Here is a 22,907-nt window from a genome sequence, read left to right on the forward strand (position 1 = left end):
TGTAGAGGGTCCGGCCGGGGGTGGACACCAGTTCCTCATGTGCAGCTCTGACCCAGGCCTGGTAGGCCTTCACCCCCAGCGCTTGCCGGGCGCCTTCTGTGCGCGGGCGCTGCGCTTTGCGTGCCGCGAGCGCGCTGACCCATGTCTGAAGATGGCGGCGTGCTTGCATCAGCGGGACAGGCAGCGTCACTTGTGCGGCTGCCCTCCTGTTGGCAGAGGGGAGCGGCCTGCCCTGCCTGTGGGCGTTACCTCCCAGCGTGTCCTGGAGCGAGACTAGTTAAACATTGTTCTTGCGGAAACCCGTTAACAGCCAGTCCCAGTCAGCGGAATTTAAGTCGGCTTTTCAGCCGCCCCTCAGCTCTCTGTGCTGACGCTGACTCTTAGCAGCGAGCATGCGGCCCGCCTTGTGTGTGTCTGTATCATACGATGGCATGCAGGCTTTTTGATACAGCTTATAAATAGTTTAGTCTTCCATTCTTCCCACATTTTTTTGTTAGAGTAGTTGAGCCTTTTAAAATATATTCTAAGTAATACCTTAGAAGATGCAGAAAAGTCTAAGAAAGCAGAAAGCAGAGTTGAACCACAGGATGGTATGAGCTATGCTGGGTGCGAGGGTCTGTGCCCGGTAGCAGGACCTTTAGGGGCCCTTGCTCTGCTGGCTGCACGCTCCACGCACGTGGCCTCCTGAGTGCAGAGGAAGCTGGGTCTGGAGCCCAGTTTACGGGAGAGCTCTGGAGCGTCCTAGGTTAACTCTCTAGTAGGAACTTGTGGATTGGAGGAGATGCTCACTTTAAAGCCTTTGGTAAGTAGGGTCAGATGGCCTTGCCAGGGGCTCATAGCTTTCCTCACTCCCCCCTCCCAGATGAGGATGGAGGGAACTTGTCCTTTCTGATGTCCACATCCACACTGAGAATTCTCGGGCATTCTGATTTTTGTCAGGCTGACATGTGAAAACATGTTGTATAGTTTTAATTTTCACTTCTTTTCTTGGTGAGAAGGAACATTTTTTTCTTTCTGACTGTTCTCTTGTGAATTGTTTGTTCCTATTTCTTGCCTTTTTTCATCTTCAGGATGGGGGATACTATCTTTCTTGTGGGTTAGTAAGACAACTTATATGTATATTTAGGATATTAGCCCTTTGCCAGATACGTTGCAGGTAAAAAAATAAAAATCCTTCTGCATATAACTGTCTTGTGAATATCAGAGAACATTTATCTGGCGAGAAAACAAAAGGAGGGATTGTTAGTTGTCACCGTCGTTGGTTGAGTTGATGGTTTGTGTTTGTCCGGTGAACTGTACTTGTCACTTCTGGGCTGTGACGGGTTGTGTGTCCCTTGCAGGCACGGCTGCGCTGGAGGAGGACGCCCAGATCCTGAAGGTCATCGAGGCTTACTGCACCAGCGCCAAGACGCGGCAGACGCTCAACTCAAGTAAGTGTCGTGCGAACCCGCTGGGACTCTGGTGGTTTGTTTTGCTTTTTAGAATCACGACCTGAAGGACACAGCTGTGGGCCCTGGGCAGGCTCGTGGGCATGGTCCCCAGTGAGGGCGCTTCCGGGGCCTGACCCAGCGTCCCTCAGTCAAGGGAAGGAATCTGAGCTGTCAGTAAAACAGCTGGTTTCTAGAGAAGGTTCCGCTGGGAGACCTGGAAGTGTAGGGCACTGCCAGAGTTTATACAGCTCTCTCGGGTTGGAAGACAGCGGGGGCTCGCTCAGCTCAGTTGTTTAAGCTGTTTGAACTACGGGTGTGGTACTGGAACTTGGCGGGGGCGCTGCTTCTTAGAGTTGTTGTCAAAAATACAAGCCTAGAGTAAGAGTTCCTTTAGCCCTCCCCAACTTTTACAAAATGATTGCACTTAAAAATTTTTTGAAGTAGACACACCAGTGATGTTGGGTAGATTTCAGTACCACTGAGTTTACCTGCATCTTATGCATAATGTCTGATGTGAAAAAAATCTTAATCTGTTGTGTGAACACTACAAAGATGGGCTCTGTTTTTTTTTGAAACTTGCCCAGCCTTTGAGAGTGGAGTGCAGGGTGGTTGCAGCAGATGTAGTCAGGATGTGGTTTGTCCAGGAGAAAAGGGGCTGAGCTTCCCTTCCCCTCCCTCCCTTTCTTTCACACTGGATGACATATATTGCTTCTGGCATGAAAACTGGTTTCTGTCAGATTTTGTCTTTTTGGTTTCCTTTCCACCTTGACTTTTGGCAAATTGCTCAACTCACTTCCTTGGCACCACTTGCAGTGTGGTGGTTCAACTCAGTGTCACGTCTGGTGTAAACCAATGATGGGGAGAAAAAGAAAAGGTGGACAGACAACCGCTTGAGCTTCTGTTAAAGATGACTACAGGTATGAGGACAGGGCCAACGGGCTTAACCCCGGCTGAATCTGCAGATGATCTAGAAACTTCTTTATGGCTAGTAGTTGACGTGTCCCACCTGTGACGTTAGGACTTTCGGTCCGTCCTCCGTCTGGTGAAGACGCCTGTTTGTAGTGACTAGTCAGCAGAGCAGGAGAGGAATGGAAGGGCCTGCAGGTGACAGAGCAGTAATTTGTCATTTACGATATTACAGTTTCCTATATTTGTTAAGAGATTGTATTTTTAGGTAATAGCCTATATGTGGCCATTGTTTTTTGGGTTTTGAATTTGAGATTTTTAAAAAATTACACATCTCCACTTCAACTATTTGAAATAAAATTTAAACCGGGCCATCTCAGGTGAACGGACCTGGTGATGTGAGTTTTGTGTGAGCTTTTGTGTGAGCTGCGTTGCCTCATCCAGGAGACGGGGCCCTGCTCTGCTGTGGCCCTGGTATGTGCAGGTCTCATTGCGTTGCCTGTGTTATGTGTTTCCACTTCTATGCAAGAAAAGCACTGGACAATACAGTGTTTTTTGTTTTTCACTGATATTATGGACTAACCACTCTGGGGCCTCAGAGGTCTTACAGTCATAGATGACCTTAAACTGAACGTTCTCAGGAACAGGTAGGATGGGGAAATGGGTCCTTTATGTTGGACAGGTAGTGTACCTAAAAATCTAGAGATGGGGTCAGGTGCATCTGACCCCAGAGCAGCTCTGTCCATATTAAATGCATAGTAAGAATAGTTGGGACGATATATCTCACCTAAAGCTCAGTTCTGTTCAGTATACGTTTGGATGCCAAGAAGCCTTCACCATCCAGACATCTGTAGTGTTGATTTCCTCCCCAAGGACCATAGGGATGTAGTCGAAGAAAACGAGCTGAGCCCACTGCTTCCTTTTGTTTTGGTTTGGGAATGGGTTTAACTTTGCCCAGAGCAGGAACAGGACGGAGCCCGTGGCTGCTGTGCTGAGCCATCCCTGGTTCCCATCAAGCGTGTGCGTCCTCCGGCCCCTCCGCGGGCCCGTTCCAGCCTGCGCGTCCCACTCGCGGCCGCCTGGCCAGCATCACTGCTCACGTCGCCAGCCACTCATGGGCTCACTCCTCTTCTCCCATTTTGTGCCCACTTCCTTCTGCCGTCCTGCTTTTGACACAGGGGCATTCCCTGTTCACGTCTCCCTTCATGGCAGCAGGAGGGTCTGCGTCCGGGTTGATGGCGTTTGAGCAGACGTGTCTCCCCGCCATGTCCATTCCCCTGGCTGAGTGGGGGTGAGCACCCTGGGGTGGCGGGAAAGGGGAGCGAGGGGGAAGGGGCCTGTGTAACCCTGTTCTCCGCCTGAAGTTTTCTCAGTCACTACAGTGTGACAAGGTAAGTTTCGACCCCCATTGTTCAGATGGTGATTTAGAGTCTGGTGAAGAGAGAGCTGAAGAAGTCCACCAGAAATCCTTGGAAAGTATTTTGCATTCAGTATATCCGCATTAAACACATGAACGGTTCCTTTCACAAGTGTCCCAAGTGAGACTGTTTGTTAATCGAATGTGTAGCAGAATTGGTTACTTGTTAGATGTCTTTAGAATTTGCTTGTGAACATGGGCTTAATTTGTAAAAGATTTCGTAAGTGAGGGCTTAATAGCAGTAGCTTTAAAAAGGAACAGTTTGGAAACAGACTCGTGAGCTAGGTTTGTTTAAATAATAGTTGGTCTAGTTTTAGTCTAAGGGTTGTGCTAATTAATAAGTTCGTAACTAGAACCCAGCCATAGATAAGGAGAAATGAACGTTGTTGCCGTTTTTTAACAGTATTTTCTCTTTCCCTTCTCTTCCCATCACCTTTTGCTTTTGTTTCCATGTTTTCGGTTGTGGCTCTTCCTGCCGTCCTCCTGCTCACCCACCTCTGCCTGTCCCCCTCCCCCTGTCGTCCCACTCCCACCCCGCCCCGTCTTAGCATGGCAAGGCACTGACCTGATGCATAATCACGTCTTGGCTGATGACGACCAGTCAAGTCTAGACTCCCTGGGTCGTCGCAGCAGCCTTTCTCGTTTGGAGCCTTCAGACCTCTCGGAAGACTCTGACTATGACAGTATATGGACAGCCCATAGTTACAGGATGGGTTCTACATCTCGTAAGAGCTGTTGCTCATATATCTCTCACCAGAACTAATGCACTTCTGAGCTTATCTTAACAATGCTTGTTGTACCGCAGCCTGCTTTTCTTAGATGTTTTCTTGCTGTTTCTTGTCTCTTTTATGTGATATTTTAACAACTTTTGAGAGCGTTTCTGATATTTCCCATTGTACTTTGTGGCGGTTTAATTGCCATTTGGAGCATCCACTCAAGTTACTGACTGTTGAAGGAGACGGTGCCCACACAGCCTGCACCCGAGGGTCCTTTCTCAGCGGGCAGTGGTGGCTTTACGTCTCCAGATGGTTTGGTTTTTTATTCTCAGTGTAGCAACTGTCTCATTCTTTTTAGATACAGCCGCACGAACGCTTTTGTATTTTATACTGAAACCGCGCAGGTTTGTGGTCTAAGTGCCAGCGACACGGAGGAGACCCTGGCCTTCCGTACAGGGATGTAATTCTGTGTGTACTGGACGCGGCGACCCCGTAGCTGTGGAGAGATAAGAAGACGACCCGTGCCCCGAGAGCGCCGAGTCCAGATCAGACGGCCGAGTGCCGGGCTGCCCCAGGGCCCTGGGTGCCGCGAGGAGCCTCTGTCGGCGTGGCGGCGCGTGGGGGCCCGGCCGGGCGGGAGTGCTAGTGGCGAGTCCGCACGCCACAGGCGGCCGGCTCCGCAGCCCCGCTTCTCCGCGGGCCGGGCCCCTACGCGCCGCCACGCCAGACTTCCCTTAGTTGGAGGAGTTTCTCTTGAGAGGCACGTGGCGAGCCTGTGCCACTGCAGCGAAGGGTTAAAGCCCAGCCCCCTAGCGCGTGGGTCAGGCTGTGTCCGGCCGGTCGGTGTGCCGACCCAAGCAGGCGGTGCTCCCGGCATCCACGTCCGAGCCCACTGCCCGTGACGGGCGCATGGCTTCTTTTCAGCAAGAGCTGCCGTGAGACTCCCCTGACGGCCCCCGGTGGAACGTCACCCTCACTCTTGATCGTAACGGGGTTATGAGTCGCCCGAAAACCTGCTGAGTTGCCACGTAACTCACTTGCAAGAACGTCTCAGATTTGGAGGCACCCCCCCGCTTCCCTGGGATTCGTTGTAAGGAGACCTCACTGCCCTCCCTCAGACCGATTTCTGCTTCAGAAAGAACTGAATGCGCCCTGTTGCATTCGGTGGCAGCACTCAGTCCACACCCGGTCCACACTGGAGAGGAGAGCGGGGTCCGTCCCGCGCACGCCTGGCTTGGTGTTCAAGTGGGACCGGAGGTGGTGTGTTAAGGACTCCTTGAAACCAGTTTCAGAAAACGAGATGCCGTAATAAGTGGGAGGAACATTTTCTCCTCCCTTCAGGGTGGCCGGGACCCTCTGCTCCCGCCACACCTCCCCCGCCAAAACCATGTGTTCGGTGTTCTGACCTTGTCTGCACAGAGCGGCTCTGCTGTGCTCCGCCCTGTGTCGGGGGGCTGGTCCCACTGCTCACAGCCCGAGGTGCCCTCCATCCTTCCCGGCAGGAGGCCCCCCCCATTGTTTAGGGAGCCGGCACCCTCAGAACTGCGTGCAGGGAGGTGGTTAGGAAAACCAGGAAATCCAGACGTCTGTCTGTTGTTCCCAGGTAGCTACTCAGCTACTTAGGCCATCGGGAGGTTTCAAATTTTTGTATCAATTAGTATGAATAAGAAAGTTGAGGAGCAATCTTTTAACATTCGTCGGAGCCCAGTATTCACCCGTGGTAGAGACGGGCTTATATACATACGTTCATAGCAGATGGGATTGTGGGAGAAATAGGATAACTCCAAGGTTCACATACTTAATATCATGCAGTGAATTTAGAAGCGTTTTGTTTTACTTTATATCACATCAAGTAATACATTGCAGCTTTTCTGATACTCACAGTAGAGGGTCTTTTGTTTGCTTGGAGACTGTGATAACGTGTGTTGGCTTACACGCCTCGACCATGCCTTAGTGAGTCTGGGTTGTCGTGTCATGTGCTGTGTGCACCACAGCTGCTGCACTTGGGTTTCTCTTTAACACCAAGTGTCATTTGGGTTGTCCTGATGAGACATTTTCGTTGATATTCTGTACACCAAAGTTTTGACATTTTCTCATCATTCCTTTTTGTGCCAGTTAAAGCCATTTTGACGATGATTTTTTTGTTGATGCTAAGATCACTGCAGAATAACAACCTGGCTATTTGTCTGTTTGGATTTGTTCTGATGTCTGGCACCATTAGCTCTTGTGACCTGGTTGGAAGTATTAGTGCCACTGGCTTGAAAACAGTTCTCATGTGGCAGTAGTGATGTGGCATCCCAAGGCCAGTGTTTCTACTTTTGTGGAACTCTAGTCATGCTGAAATAGTACCTTACATTTATGCAATTCTGTAATATCTATGTGTACAGTTAGTATTATAACGAAAGGGTGAAGAATCTGAACTAGAAGGTAGGTTTAAGCCATTACCAGGCGCTTTTGCAAATGGCCTAAACGGTGTTCCCATTGAATTGACACTTGCCACAAGTATATAAGCTATATTAATTATGTGTTTTGCATAAAATTGCGAAAACACAGTGATTTGTATATAGTGGTATAAGACTTTGAAAAAAATCTATATATTGTGCTTTTTATTTGTGAACGGGAAAGCCATTTTCACTGGGTGACTGCCGTTTGAGACTCAGTGGGATGTATACCTGAACGTTGCATTGTACTGTACAGTATGCATATTGTTTGTGGTTGCATATGGCAATGAAGTGTTTGTTTTATATATATAAAAAAGACATCTGTTATGTACAGTTGAAATAAATTCTGCATTTGCTAGCCTGTGGCCTTTAGTATTTGTTACGTGGGGCGGAGGGCGTAGCAGAGTTTGCAGCTTGACGCTTGCTGTTTGAATGTAGCCTCTTCCGCAGGGAGGCCGGGCAGTAGAACACCTCTTATCTGCCTTGATAGCAAAGCTTGCACCTTCTTAGGTTAAGTGTGTTCTGGACGATGCAAGGTGACTCTTTGTATATTTTTATTTCATCTGTTCTCCTCGAATTTTTTTTAAAACAAGTTTTCAATCACTGGGATGTTTGTTTTCAGAAAGAAGAGTTCTCTCTTTTTTGATAGGGGTGGGGATGTGTGCATAAACGGAAAAAAGCCCCGACTTGAATGTTTCTTACCGAGACTGAGATCAGTTTTTAATCTTTGTTTGGTAAAGTGCATGTCCAGCTGACTAGGAAAAGCAGAATGAAAGGAAAACAAGTACCTGTGGCAGGTATGGGGCCAGGACAAGGTGCAAACGATAAACAAATTCACATCCCTCTCTAAAGAGGGTCCTCGTGTTTTTGTTTTTTAAGAAAAACGAATTAGAAGCTTATCATAGCCATAAATAACAAAGTGGCCTTTCGGAGAGATTTTACTCAGTAGACTTTTTTTTTAAATGTAACATTTTGTTTCATTCTGAAAGTTACTTCAGTGTCTGTTGAGTATAAGTAGATGCAGATTTCAGAAAGATTACGAATTTAAGAAGTCATGGGAATTTTGCTACAAATGTGCTGGACCGCTGGCTAGATAAGCAGATGTTCTCTCCTGACAAACCTACCCTGTTTTTAGGCTCTCAGTGCAGGCCAACCCCCTCGCAGGGGCAGACGCACCACATGCGCCCTGGGTTTGAGAGCCGCAGGCCCTCTGATGAGGCACCAGGTGGCAGTCTGACCACCACAGTGGCACCTTGGGTTGAGGCCCTTGCTGCCTGGGCAGGTCCTCTGTCCAGGAGGTGGGAGTGCTGCATGCATCTGTGTTTCTCAACCTAAGGTCCACAGTTCTCTGGCGACCTGTGACTGTTTTAGAGGACAGGGTTCTGACCGTGTCTCCAGCTTCTGGATCACCCATCTGAGTGAGTTCATGGCCCCCAGCACCTGCTCCGTCTCCAGCTGAGGGCACAGAGCGGCCCCTTCCGGTGGCAGTGCAGAACTGCCGCATCCCTGTCAGCGGGCGCTGGCGGCTGGATTGGCGCTAATGATTATTATTTCATTGTATTCATCCCCATCCTGAACAACAACAAAGCCACCCAGCACTCGTGTGTGTGTGTGTGTGTGTGTGTGTGTGTGTGTGTGTGTGTGTGTGTGTGTGTGTGTGTGTGTGTGTGTGTGTGTGTGTGTGTGTGTGTGTGTGTGTGTGTGTGTGTGTTCATAGACACAGGCGGGATTATAGGCCAGTCCAGCACTCCTCAAACTGTTAACCAGAAAACTGCAAAATGTTAATATTGATGATGGGGGGGGAAGTTCAGCACTCAGACACGCTTAGGAAATGCTGAATTCAAGTTAAATGGGTATTTTTCCTGAAAACCTTCAGCATGCTAAGTGTGCACTGTGAATGTCCAGGAGGTGGCTACAGCATTCAGAATTTCCCAGTTACGTGTTGCAGAATCCCAGTTATCTCTTGGAAGCACAAAACTTCGTGTTTAGTACAGAGTTTGGGAAACACAGATCTTGAGTGTGTTGGAACATCCGTGAACACACTCATCTGTGTCTCGGCCCCTTTTAGAGGATTTTAAGTAAAGTGAGAGAGCAGTGTCTGCTAGTTCTGCTGTTAAATGGTTTTTCCAACCTAGCCAATTCAGAGAAAAGGTGCTGTGGTACCTTTAAAAATACTAAAATGATCTTTGAGAGAGCTTGTTAAATCTATCTACTCTCTAGAACTTTGTTCTTATAGGAATAGTCAACTTATGTATAAACCTGGCTGGAGAATATTCCTTTGTTGTTTTACTGAAAGACTATCAATTTTTTTCAGTTGTTTTACAAAACTATGTTATGTTGAAACTAGGAGGCCCATGGATTTCTCTTCAGGCTGATAAATAATCTTCCTCTACAGGCCTCCTGGCTCACCATCAAATCCATAAATGACATTTTCCACCGTGGCACGTTTCAGGAACCCAGCAGTTAGTACATCCTGTCTATAACGTAACATTCTCATACTTACATTTGTCGCCTCCTTGTGTGCTTTAAGTGTATTGGCAAAAATAAGAACAACGTCTGTCGTGCTTGGGCAGTTCTTGAACCAGTTCCCACACGTTTAATAAGTTCCCCTGATTCAGTCACATCACATAGTGGAGTGTAAGGCTTTTATATTTACGAACTCATCTGGTAAAACATATCTATAAGATGCAACTTTTAAATTAGCCCCCAGAACAGCTCTGCAGAGGTGTTTGTTTTGTTGTTCTCTCTTACGGGTGGTGGAATTGAGGCTCCGCGGATCGGTGACAGGCCCGAGTTTATCGAGACCCACGGACCCGTGAGAGCGAGTCCCTGCAGCCCCAGGCCCTGCACGACAGCCCGCTGTGCTCCGACCCGCGCTTCCCAGGGCGGACGTCCCTCGTGATTCTATTTTATGTGTTATTTAAAGAATTTACTGCTGCAAACACGTAATGTAAATAGGTTGCCTAGGAAGCTAGAAGATGCAAAAGTAATTGAAATACATGGAATTTAGTCTTCGCTAAAGCACTGTTACGTAAGAAAACGTTTCCAGCCTGTTGTCTCATTAGCTAGTTCACGTGAAGAAATGTTGTATTAGAAACCGAACGTGACAGGTACACCACGGGTAGCTCTTGATCTGGCGGTAACACAGCAACCAACGTCTGAGCGCAAAGCAGGTAACAGCGGGAACCCTCAGGCGCTAAGTGGTCCGATGTCACCTGCCTGCTTCTCTTTACAGGGAAAACTAAGTGGGCCCCTTCACTGTCCGTCCGTGTGGTACACACCTCTGAATCTTTAGGAATCCTTGTCTGTTTTTAAGGAAAATAACCCGAGTTCACTTTTCCTGATGAAAACACGGGTAGCATTTGCGTTTGTGTCGGAAGCGCAGGAATTTCTCGACCTTCAGAATTCGTCACCTGGCAGCGTCCCTGTGCTTTTCCTCCGTCGTGTGTTTCACGTGCGCGTTTCCTTCTCAAGCAGCACGTTCCCACACGGCCCAGACGTCCCAGGAGCACTTCCCGTTTACTGAGAAAGGCCTGGGAGACGCCGTGCCTGCAGCCCTGCACGGAGGCCCCGGAACAGCCCACGGCTGTCAGCGTGACGAAGCCTTTCATGGTGTGTCCCTTTGTGGGCCCACGTCGCCTTCTGTCTGAGAAGTCACCCCCTGGCCGCGCAGGTCACTGTGCTGGGTGGGGTGTGAGCCGGGCACCACCCTTCCCCCGACAGCCAGAGCTGCAGCTACTGGGGGCCCGCACCTCGGTGTGAACACGAAGGCACTAGCGGAGGGTCGTCTTTGAAATAGTAATCGACAAACTTAAGTACAGATATGCTCCGATACGCCAGCTCGTTACGGCTTGTGACAGAATTCTAAGTACTGCCTATGATTATAATACGGAAGTTCTGCTCAGGACGCATAAAGCCCTTCCTTTACTGGTGTGAGGTACCTATTTATCTGTCTAGAAGTTCGTACTGTGTAACGTGGAATTGTCCTTGCCCACCCAGAGCTGAAGTTTCCTCTGCCTGAGACAGCAAAGGAGAAGGAGGTCGGCGTCCAAACAGCCTTCCCAGCCTGTGGGGTGGGGGTGGAGCCGGGCCCTGCAGACGCAGGGGGCATGTGGGAAGGCTCCCGGGGCAGGTAGACGGCGGTCCTCCTCTCCATGTCATGAGCTGCCCTGGGGGTGACGGACGTGTTCTCTGGATGTCAGGAGCATCGAATGAGTCTCTTGTCATCAGGCTTTGACAGTAACCACCAGCCCTGTTCTGTTCAGAGGAGTGTAAGCTTGCAGTAAAACGCTGGTGAAACCATTAAGTCCTGTCCTGAAAACGTGTGTTATACGCAATGTCCCCACGACGTGAGGATGCACAAGTGCCGTCTTACAGTGTGACAGACCTCTGGGAGGGCAAACTAAGGGTAAAGCAGGAAAGAAACAAGACCAAGCAAGCCGAGCCGCCATCTCCGTGATAATGAGCATGTATCCGACGTCACGCGTATTTTAACGGAGAGAAGCTGCGTTTATCACAACACCAGTCGCAGTGGGTCTGTGGTGGGTTCTGTCCTTCCTCGAATGTGCATCTGATGTAATTTTACAAAAATATAAGTGATATATGTTAGTGCTGTATAGTATAACCTTTTAAAAAGTTTATTTTCTTCCTTGCACCCTTAAATAAGATTGGATTCTCGTTTTTCACCTTTTATAACGTTTGGGTTTCCCAGTTAATTTCTGAAGTACTTATTTTGCAGTAAATGTTTATCAGGCCTTTGTGCTGGGTCTTGGTTAAATGACGTAAACATTCCTCTGATATTGTAAACAATTTACTTCCTTCCTTTTGGAAAAACGTTTATATGCCAGGGAATGTAAATAAAGTTTTCGTAAGAGAACCAAGTAATAAAATGCACTTTTCTTAACCACGTGCTGTAACATTGTTAGCCGTTGCTGGGGAGTTACGTGTCATAAGGGCCAGTTCATTGACTTGATATACAGTTGGTGCGTGTCTCCTGCATGATCCGATGGGTCTTTGTAAAATTCCTGGAATAAAATGGCACAGAATTTGGTTGATACGAATATCCCTAAAGAGTTCGACTATTTCCTCCAGAATGTCCCGGGCAAGACGGTCGGAACCTTCTGTTGAAGGTTTCAGGGTTTAAAAGACCCATGGTCCAGATTAAGAAACTGAAGCTTAATAGATTGCATAAAAAGCCAGTGTTTCCTTTCCTCTGTCATGCTTTAGGCATGAAGAAGGCTGGGTTCAGTACACAGAGGTAGAGGGAGTTTTTAAAAGTTGCCCGTCCCTGTTTTACCTAGAAAATATATTTTTTAACATACTGGAATTAACACCTGGAATTTAATATTAATAATTAAGTAGTGTTGTATAGTCAAGTTCTCCTTTTAGTTCTGCCATGGTATTTACCTGAGGGTGTTTTGTTTTGTTTTAAATGATGATAGGTTCACGCAAAGAATCCGCGCCACAAGTTTTGCTTCCAGAAGAAGAGAAAATTATAGTTGAAGAAACTAAAAGTAACGGTCAGACAGTGATAGAAGAAAAGTAAGCTGTATCCCAGTGCTTTAAAGCGGGCGGGGGAAGGGGGTTGTCGGGGGAGGGGTGGCACCGGCTTCAGGATGGTTCCAGGAGGGCCGGGGTGTGGACTTCCTGGCTGGGGTCAGCGCCCCTGTGCGCAGAAGTGGGCCTCCCCGGACCTAGGGCCTGGGCGTGCAGGGCAGGTGGGCAGCATGTGCGTCCGGGGAGGCTCCGGGCGTCCCCTCTGACCCGGTCCTTGTTCAGGGCGCCTTCTCTTCTGCCTAGGAGTCTCGTCGACACCGTGTATGCACTAAAGGATGAAGTCCAGGAGTTACGACAGGTGGGTCGTCGTCCGTCATTAATCTTCCTTTTCATGGGAGAAGAGAGGGAAACACGGCGTTAGAAGTGAATCCAGCTGTCCGTAAGCACAGTAATGCGGAAGAGAGAGCCTGACTCTCAGTATTCAGATTTCAGAAGCAGGACAACAGCTGGTCTTCTGTAAATGGGATAGACCAGGAAGTGAATCTTCAAAGTGGCTTTCTTTTCACTGCAGTGTTTTTGACATCATAAGCCATCCCAGATTCTGCTGGCATAATCAGGCAAGAGATCTAAAATTCCATCTAGTTAGACAGTTTGATAGGTCCCTGCTGTGACCGTTCGCTTCCACCTTCTGGTGCAACAGACACATGGTCCTTGTTCCTGAGAAGCCACATGAGCAAGTCAGTTAACTCGGCTGACTAGCCAAGCGTACTTTGTGTGTGTGTGCGTTACTCGTTTGTATCAGTGGCTTTGGTGTCCGAGGAGGGGAGGCCGAGGAGAAGCCTGAGGACGGCGTGGTCTGGGCTGGGCAGAGGGCGGGCGTGCCAGCCATGTGCTCAGAGCTGCCCTTGGCCGTCCACGTACTTTCTCGTCCCCGTTCGGGGGCTTCCTGGTTCTCAGCAGCGGCATACGTCTGTGTGTGCGGGGGGTGACGGGTCCTAACTCACTCTGTCTCTGTTGCCCCCCTTCTTATAGAACTCTGTAGATGGGTCATCGCAGACGTGGAAGGAAGTAGGAGGGACGCGAGATGTGCCTTCTGTTATTTTCAGCCGTTCACTTACTCTCTTGTTCACAGTTACAAGCGGGGGCCCTAGGCCTGCTCCGTCTGTGATTTGTCTTGGTGCCCAGGAGCAGCTCTGCGTCCATCAGACACTGGGGGGTCCTGGTCACCGCACCCCTGGCCGCGGCGCAGGGCGGTCCCAGCCCAGGATTTCTTCCAGTGAGGCCCCAAGTCTCCTGGGGGAGGGGGTCCGCTTCAGCACCGAAGGCGGTTAATACCCGCTGGTCTGCTTCACTTACAGGATAACAAGAAGATGAAGAAGTCTCTGGAGGAGGAGCAGAGAGCCCGCAAAGACCTGGAAAAGCTGGTGAGGAAGGTTCTAAAGAACATGAACGACCCCGCTTGGGACGAGACCAACCTCTAAGGAACGTTCTCGAAGACCGGTTACGAGACCAAGCTGGAGCCCCGTGACCACACCCGAGGGACTCTCAGGACCACAGAGCAGGGCTGCACGGGAGTCCTCTTGCCTCCTGTGCGTAGAAAAGCCGCAGCCGATCACGGCCGTGGCGTTCCTGAAGAACCAGCGTGAGGTGCAGACGCCGAGGCCAGACTGTGCTGCCTTCCTCTCAACATCTCAGTACCTCATTCTGCAATAAGTGCAGTGACTGCGTCTGGTCTTTCAGGCTTTGATCGAATATATATAAATGTTACATATGCGTTGCCTGTAAATGCTCCGTTTTGAATGCGTATCCGTGGTTGCTGTGTCGGGGCTGGTGCCTGTGCTGCAGTCTCCCTCCACTAACCTCTCTGGTCCCGTGCACTGGGACGCGTGCTCACGCACTCCTGGAAAGCAGAGTCTGGAGAGCGCACAGGTGTTTCTGGGAGATGCCTGCTCTGTTCTCCGCCACCGCAGTGCTCCGAAGACGCCTCCCACTGCAGTCTGCCTAAACAACTCACCTTGCTCGTACCTGCAGAGACACCTTCATCCCCTGGAGAGTCTCCTGGTAAAGCAGAATCGCAGTCACTGGCGTGCGGCACTCTGGCTGAACTCGGGGTCTGGGCCTCAGCCCCGAACCCGAGGAATCGCGTCTGCTGCCACTGTGTCCAGCGACAGGTGTGCACGCGTCCGCTTCTTGTGAACACCTGAGCGCCGGAGGGTATCCAGCCCGCTGGGGGGGACTGACGTGTAGGCTGGTTTAATAACTTGGCCAGGTGCACTGTTTTGTCCTCCCCCCGAGAGAGCAAGCTCACTAGAGCCTGTAAATAAAGTGTGTTATTTATTACACGTCGCCGCAGCCCGCGAGGGTGAGCTGTCCCGCGGGTGGGGTTTGTGTGAGGCCGGTCTAACCCGAGACCTGCTCTCCCGTTGGGTGCAGCAGGCAGGCCTTCTGTGCTCGCCGGAAAGGCAGTGTTCCCCCTGTTTCAGCAAGAATGAAGCAACATACACCTGAGATCCCCTAAGGGGTGGGAGCTGAGACGTGCCCCGCCCGTCCCACCTCCACCCCGGTGTCCAGACAGCAGGGGGCGCAGAGGAGGAAGCCTGTCCTCTCCATAGCCCCGGCCTCGGGTCCAGCTGATTCTTGTGCTCTGCCCCCTGCTCTTATGAAGAGGCCGTTTTTAAAGTGAGATAATCTTTTACTACAGAGAACGAGTGTCGTGTCTTTAAAAACCAGAATCCCAGCACCTTGCGTCGGAGACAGAAATGCCCACATAGCGCCAGATGTGGCTCTGTGAGCTGTGCCCTTTCGCTGCATCGGACCGTCCGATGTCCCCGAGCTGGGCGGCTCGGTCCTCGTGGCCCCCATGGTCCTCGGCCCACGGCCTTACTCTCAGGCTCCCCGGCTCGGCCGTTACCTGCTCAGCGGGTGTGCCTGGGGCCCGGCGTTGAACTGCCCACACTCGACCTTGTTACGAGAATTGCCAACTTCCTGTACTTAGCATTGTGTTCATTAGTGCTAGGGCCAGAAAAGATTGTCTCCAGGGTTTTTTGGTAAGCCCTGTTTTTACAGTAGTATCTTTCGATGATGCGTAAGACATTGCAGTGGGAAGCAGTCCAGTTCGAGCGTACTGAAGTTCGCTGTCTCGAGCAAATTCTAACTCAGGAACCATTCATCACCTGATCTCTCCAGCACTTTGTGACGGCAGTGTTGCCGCCAGCATCCTGGGACGGGGCTCTTGCAGAACCTGCCTTACCTATTGATTTTAGCACCGCTTCTCCTGAAGGGGTGGCCGGTGACAAGCTTGTGTAATGCGTTACCTTGTCTTCTCGTAGATGCAAGGTTTGACTGAGCTCTTGAGGGAGCAGAGAGGATGTGTCTGAGCAGCTCTTTCTAAAAACCTGTCCTTTCGTAAATGGACTGCACCCGTTTCTCCGTGTGACCTTCTGAGGGGCTGGGGGGTGGATGGGGACGTCAGGAAGGGGCCACCTGCCTGCCGGAGTCACCTCTGCTCCCACCTTTTGTGGATGAGGAGACGAAGCCATTGCCTCGCCTGGGACGGGAAGCGCTTGGAGGCGTGCGCGGCCCTGGGATGCGCTCTGCGGTGGGACGCTGCGGCCCCCGTGCGCCTCTGCTGTGGACTCCCGATGCCCCCCTCACGCCCCGCCCTCATTGCTCGGACACACGGAGTCCCCGTTCACAGCTGTGGGGACACTTCACGAAATGCCACAGGCGGTGTCCTGGCCTTGACTACTCATGCTACATTGTTGTAATTATTAAACTATTTTTCTTATGTTACAGACATGTCACTTTATCTGTGATGTGTTTTTTTCGTGTGTGTGTTACCTTTACACTTTCTTTTGATTTTTTTTTTATATCTTAAAATTCTGGTTTGAATTTCTGACACTGGAAAATACCACATTTGCCTTTAAAATCTAGGGTTTGGGAACACTGGAAGATAAATAAAAATAGAAAACAAAGTTTGGGGGCAGGAAGTGGAAGGAAAGGCTGCCAGGCGCCGCTTCCACTTCGCCTGCCGTCCGTGGACTGCCGGCTCCTGTCCCGGGAGCTCCCGGCAAACCGAGCGAGGGGCTCGAAGGCTGAGCACCCTCTCTGGGTTCTGTGGGTCCTCCTAGGAGTGTCGCGTGGCAAACGAAGTGTCCTCTGTGATGCAGCCTTGCCCTTCTCCCACACGCCACCCGGTTTAAGGAGGCCAGAAACCTGTGTTCAGGGGAGAAGCCAGGCGGGCGAGGCGGGGCAGAGGGTTCCCGGCACGCCTCCTTCCCCAGCGCTTCCACCCTCGACCTGAGGACGGAGCTGGTGGCACGGTTGTCACAGTCACCGTGGCTTAAGGGAACGTTCGGGTAACTCGGGAGCCAGGGTTTGTCACATTTCGGTCGGATCTCAGGGAGACGAGCCCTGGACGCGTGTCTTGGCAGACAACCCAGTCTGTCCCTGTGTGTGCGTGGTCCTCAGGGTCCTCTGGTCAGGCCCCGGCCCTCCAGACGGCTGGGCTGCAGGGTGGCGAGGGCAGACCGCAGGTCCCTGCAGCTGCGAGCTGGCGCCGCCCTGAGGGCCCGCAGCCCTGTGACGGGAGCCTAGAAACCTCCTCTGCGTTCTAACGTTTCCATAGAACTGGCCAAGTTCCTAGGGGGAGTGTTAGACGTGATGTCCTTCCCAGCTTTACGGTTCCATTTCCTCAGGAAGGGGAGGGAGGGAGGTTTAAATGCGGCCTGAAATGTCCTGACATGTTCACATCGACGCCACGGGCTCCACGATGAACTCGCCAACCGGTGGGGTGGGGGAGCCGGTGGCGGCTTCCCCACCCGCCCCCGTGATGCTCGTTTTGTCCAGTCTATCCGTCACCGAATTTCTCCTTTATCTGGCAGTAGTTAGAAAGCAAGTGAACTCAGCCCGCAGTCTGCCGTCCCCACCCTGCCAAGTTCCTCTCCAGCAGAGGTTCCCAGGGCGCGGTGGATGGGACTGCCCCCCGCCCTGCTCCCCGGGGCCCAGGGAGCCACCGCGCTGGCTGGGGGAGGACGGGGGGCAGGGCAGCGGGCATGCGGGCCGCTGGCCTTCCATCCCGGGAGGAGCCGCGCCAGCCCGCCAGCCCCCCGGCCCCCTGGCCTCCCGGTCCTGGACGAGGCCCTTCGCCTGGCCGCTGCTGCTCGCGTGGCGTGACTTTACTGCGGAAAATTGAAGTCCGTGTAGAAGTAACAGGTGACCATTACTCCCCAAGATTCAGGTGTGTGGCCACCACCCGCCGCTCCGCGGGTCACACGCCAGAAGTTTGCCGAGTGCTTCCTGTGAAGGGGCTGCACGTTTACATCACTGTAGGGTGGTCCTCTCTCATTTCTGGGTTGGAAGGTGCCAGGAGTTTCCAGTGTTTTCTGGAAATCCACCAGAGGGAGGGGGAGGCGCTGGACAGTCTGAAAACTGCCCCACAGGACAGGATGGGGGCAGTGCTGCTCTTTGAAGGTCTCCTTGCGTGCAGGTCACGCGAGGCTGCCTTTTCCTAACACGTGGCTGGAGGCTGATCACCTGGGCTCCGCGGGGGCTGAAGTTGCGCTGTTTTAATTTCTCCCTTACATGCGGTATTTAACGAACTCGATTTTACTCGTAAACAGAAGTGGTTGGCGCTTAACTGGAAGGAGGCGTGAAGTGGCGGCACCCCTGCAGGAGCGAGCGCTGAGGAATCGGTCAGATTCTGTCCTGGCCGTGAGGGCCGAGCACGTGGCGGGGACCTGGGGCTCCAGCCCTGGGCGGCGTGGCCCGCGGTGCCCGACCCAGGCCCACCCCCCTTTAAGCCACTGCCCTTGGGTTTGTTTTGTCCCCTAAGAGCCACATTAGGTGTGCGTTAGGGTCCGGAGGCTTCCTTCTCTGGTTAGTGTCCCAGCAAAGCTGATGGCACAAGTGCTGCTTTCCCAAGGCTGCTGTGACAGGTACCGTGAACTGGGTGGGTCCTGCCTATCGGGGGGCCCGGGTCCCTCTGGAGGCACTGGGGGAGGCCCCTTCCAGCCCCCGTGGCACCCGTCCCAGAGGCGCCCGGCTCCGCCTCTGTTGGCACGTGGCCGTCTGTGTCTTCTCGGCGCCCTTCTCCCCGTGTGTCTGTTTTCTCTCCTTGGTGGGACACCAGTCATTTTGGCTTAGGGCCATGGCAATGACCTCATCTTAGCCCAGTGACATCGGCAGAGACCCAGCTTCAAACAGCATCACGTTCACAGGTACTCGGGTCAGGACTTGAACGCATCTCGTGGGGGCACGACTCAGCCCGTCACGGGCGCTGGCCGGTCCCCGCCTCCAGCCTGGGTGGGGTACCTGCCCTCCCAGAAGCCGGCCTGAGTGTGGCCGCAGGTCCTCAGCTAAACCCCACCCTGACGTTAACCAGGGAGGGGAGTCGCGCAGGGTCCCCAGAGGCTGCCGTGGGTCCCAGCAGAGCTTCTCCTGTTCTAGAAAAGCCAGGGGAGCTCCCACCGTTCCCAGGGGAACACCACTCGGTCCAGGACAGCAAGTGTCTTGCTTTTTAGCTAAAACTATATCACAGGGGAACAAGGCTCGGCTGATAAAGGGAGACCTTAGCCCAGGTCACGCTGGAGCTCCCGCTGTGGCCCGCGAAGCCTCCATCCTCCGCAGGCCTGGCCGGTCAGGGAAGTGGACAGCAGGTCACGGGCAGCCCAGGCACCGGCCACCACCCTGATATGCCCCCAGGGTCTCCGCATACAGCATGCTTGGCTTTCGGGTTATAGCCACCCGGTGTCGGAAGTAGCGGCGCGTCGTCCTGGGGTCCCCGGGCAGTGGGTTCCTTTCTCTTCTTTGGGTCCTCCCAGCACCGCTGTGACCTCCAGAGCCCTAGGGCAGTCCCCACGCTGCTCCCTTGGCTCCCTTGTCTCCACCTGAGTCAATCCTTTGAAACCTCAGATCCCATCTGGCCTCGCCCCAGGGGGCCCGATGTGACCCCCCCCCGCACCCCCCAACCCTGGGCTTTCTCAGCCTCCTGTGCTGACCCAGCCTTCACATGGCCACACGTGACCGTCTCCACCGCTTCCCGGAAGCTCGTTGATAAACGCACTTGAACCCTCTCCAAAGTGGTTTGAAGTCTGAAGTCCGCAGGAGGGGACCCGGCTTCCTACACTCTTAGTGGGGACGGCGACCTGGGGCGGCCGCTCTGAAGACAGTCTGGCCATTCCTCAGAAGGTCAGCCTTGAGCCTCCACCTGACCCAGCCAGGCCATGCCCAGGAGTGTGTCCAAGGGAGGTGGAAACACACGTGCACACAAAACTCCTACGTGAAGGTCCACAGCAGCATTCCACTTAACAGCCCAAACGTGGAACAGCCCAGATGTCCATCACCAGAGAAGCGGATCAGCGAGACGTCTGTCCACGTGGTGGGCTTCCTTCAGCCGTGGAAGGGGCAGGGCTCTGGCACGCGCTGGCACACGGGTGTATCTTGAACACGTCAGGCGGGCGAAGCCAGACCCAGAGGCCACGCATCGTGTGACTGCACTGACGGGACGCGTCCAGAGGCACGAGTCCCCGGCCTCGGGGCGGGCTAGTGGTCACCGGGAGCGGTGGGGAGCGGGGCTCCTGCGTACGGCACGGGGGCTTTGCCCAGGCTGCGAGGGCGCCGTGCCGGGAAATGCAGACCGTGGGCGCCGAGCGCCACTGCAGCGCACGCTCCAGACGGGTGAGTTGTGCGCAGCAGGCGTTAGCTACTGGACGCCCACCCTGACCTTCCAGGTCTCCGGACGTGGGCGCCGTTTACCGGGCATCAGCCACGCGACAGTCACGTGCCTGTGCGTATCATCACCTTGGTTTCAGAAGAGGAACCCGAGGCCCTGGGAGGCTTGCTCACGTGGTCACGGGGAGGAGCCAAAGCCACTTCATCTGGCACGCGCGGAAGAGGGGCGCCCAGCGTGCTCTGCGCCATGCACCGAGGTCAGGTCACTCCCGCGGCTCCACCCCGCAGGCTCTGACCTGTCCCCCTCCCGGAGGAAAGGGTATGGAGGGCGGCGGGTCTCCCTGGAATCCCTTAGTCTGAGAGACCAAACTCCGCCCCCCAACCCGAGGAAGACGGCGTTCCCTGGAGACTCAGGAAAGGGCGGGCCCTGCTCCACACCCCACCCCGGGAGACCGTGTTTACTGCTGATGGGCACCTGCTGAGAGCTGAGACCCTGCGGTCCTTCGCCCTCCGCTGCAAGGCACGTGGCTTCCTGGCACTAAACTTTCTGTCCTTTCGATTCGACTTTTAAATTCTGAAATAATCCTCACGTTGGTCATTTTAACTCAGTCTGCGCTTAAGTGTGGATTAAGAACGTGTTACTGCCCGAACTCCCAGACACCCATTGTATGAGGTCTGTGTTTCCCACTTGCCTTGTGGAGCGCTGAGCCCGGCTCGCCGGAACGCGTTCTCTCCTTACTCCCTGGGGACCCCGCATTATTCTGTGGGTGTCATCAGCTTGACATTGTCGTGTTCAGAAATCTAATTTATTCCAGATCTGAGTTTCAAAGTGAGATGTGTACGATGCACAATGAAAACTGTAACAAAACCCACCACGCAAACCCGCGAGCTCCCCTCCCCGCCCCGCGCTCCTTCGAGTCAGAGGGCGCTGTGTATCAGGGTCACGTCCAGGTGTGTCTGCTTTGCAGTGTGCGACATCCCTCTGTACGACATGTGTGACTACAGCGTCACCAGAGATCGGTGCCAGGAACTCGGGTGCTGCTTTTATAAAGGCATCTGCTATGAGAAGGCCGTTCCCAGTAAGTACCCAGCCAGGCCCGCCCTGGCGGACAAAGCCACGCGCGCCGGGAACGGGTCTCCGTTGCTGTTCGGGCCTCTTTCTTTGTTCCCGGGTCACATCGCCCTGCTCGGTGCAGCCGCAGGAGAGACGGCTCTGAGGGCCTGGGCCTGGGACTTCAGCCACCGGAGAGAGTCCACTCCCGGGTGCTGTTGAAGAGACTTATTTGAGATCCCTCCATCCTGGGGGGTGGCGAGGGGGTGTAGAAGCCTGCGTTGGATGAGGCGGCTCTGCAAAAGCAGCTGGCTCGGGGCGGGGCCCCCGCGGCTGTGCGCGAGGGCAGGCCTGACCCAGGCGGGAGCTGGAGCCCTGAGGACCCAGGACAGACCCCCGACTGGGGTCAGGATGAAACTTAGACCTGACACTGAGCTCTGCGGCCGGTCCCTGAAGCCCAGGATGCGCCTGGGGAGGTGGAACTAGTAGGGGGGCCTGGGATGGGGAGGGGGCCTGAGCTGGGGGGGAGGCCGGACCCCCACAGTCAGACAGCAAGGGAGGCACCTGGCACTCAGAGTGCAGCGGGAGGGGCGAGCAGGCAGGAGGAGGTGAGCGGGGTCTCCTGGCCCAGAAGGGATGACCTAACGATGCTTTTTCTGGATGCTTCCCCACACTTCTGCCTCTGGAACTGTCTATATTAGTATTTCCAAACACTCAAATTCTACTGGACAGTTGATGCTTGTCCTTGCCCTGTATGCGTCCGTTTTAGAAACGGGGGTGAGGGCTCTAGGACTTTGGGGAAGGGGTAAATACGTCCCTGGAACAGGACAGCCTGCAGGGGACCTCACCAGGGAGGAGGAACGTGTCCCCAGATACAGAAAGCTGGCCGTGGACGCTCAGCTCCGATGCTCTGGGAAATGTGTCCTGTACCCTCCCCCGCCCTCAGCCCCCGGGGGTCAAGGGCGCAGCTGTGTCCTGTGACTTTCCGGGATTTCTTCTTCCCTTGTTTCTCCTCTGTGGTCCCAGCTGGGCTCAGCTGCCCACTCCCGAGGCCTGCCTTCTCCGTCCTGGACACGGGAAGTCAGAAACATTACCCTCGGGGCAGCCCCATCCCACAGACTCAAAACCTTCCGCCAGCTCCTTCAAGAAGTGATATTCTGAGCAAAACAAGAAGCTAAAGCATCGGCAAGATCTGGGTTCATCCAAAGGGAGAGATTGTCTTCCTTGATGTGAAGATGTGGTGTGTAGGGCCGAAGCGGAGGCAGTTTAGCTCAAAACGAGGCCGATGAGAGGCCACAACGAACACTCCTCATAGCTGGGAGGATTTTCTGGGAGGTGACAGCTGGGAGGTGACAATTTCTCCTTCAGATCTTGAGTTAGAAGACTTGGGACCAGATCTCCTTACTCATCCCACCTGCCACCTCCAGGGACCCCAGCGCCCCTAGGATCCCACACCCCTCTCCCTGTACCTGAAGATAGAAGCAATTGGAAGTTACCTCCTTCGGTTGTTATTTTTACTAAGATGGAATTTTCATGCCGTAAAATTCACCCTTTTGAAGAGTATGATTCAGTGACTTTTAGTATAGTCACAAAGTTATACACTATAAATTCCAGAACATTTTCATTATTCCCAAAAGAAACCCGCACCCATTAAACCATCACCCTGTTCCCCTCCCCCTCCAGTCCCTGGTAACCACTAATCTGTGTCTATGGACATTTTCATATAAATGGAGTCATACCATATGGGGTGGCCTTTTGTGTCTGGCTTCTTTCACTTAC

The 22,907-nt window shown here is 53.1% G+C and overlaps 1 protein-coding gene across 4 annotated transcripts in view; it reads left to right on the forward strand.

The window, feature by feature from the left end:
- The window catches only part of ARHGEF7 (Rho guanine nucleotide exchange factor 7), a 127,053-nt gene extending 110,851 nt beyond the window's left edge, over positions 1 to 16,202 (forward strand). For 3 of the 4 annotated variants that reach the window (XM_030856721.3, XM_060288120.1, XM_030856735.3), the window contains 5 exons: positions 1,341 to 1,430; positions 4,302 to 4,478; positions 12,352 to 12,451; positions 12,710 to 12,764; positions 13,765 to 16,202. In XM_030856721.3, the coding sequence (XP_030712581.1) occupies positions 1,341 to 1,430; positions 4,302 to 4,478; positions 12,352 to 12,451; positions 12,710 to 12,764; positions 13,765 to 13,887 (545 nt within the window). In that variant the 3' untranslated portion in view covers positions 13,888 to 16,202. The remainder of the gene's footprint in view (positions 1 to 1,340; positions 1,431 to 4,301; positions 4,479 to 12,351; positions 12,452 to 12,709; positions 12,765 to 13,764) is intronic. The other variant, XM_030856724.2, reaches the window with a different exon arrangement.
- Positions 16,203 to 22,907: the final 6,705 nt, after the last annotated feature.

The sequence above is a fragment of the Globicephala melas genome, chromosome 18 (assembly GCF_963455315.2).
Source record: "Globicephala melas chromosome 18, mGloMel1.2, whole genome shotgun sequence".
Lineage (NCBI taxonomy): Eukaryota > Metazoa > Chordata > Mammalia > Artiodactyla > Delphinidae > Globicephala > Globicephala melas.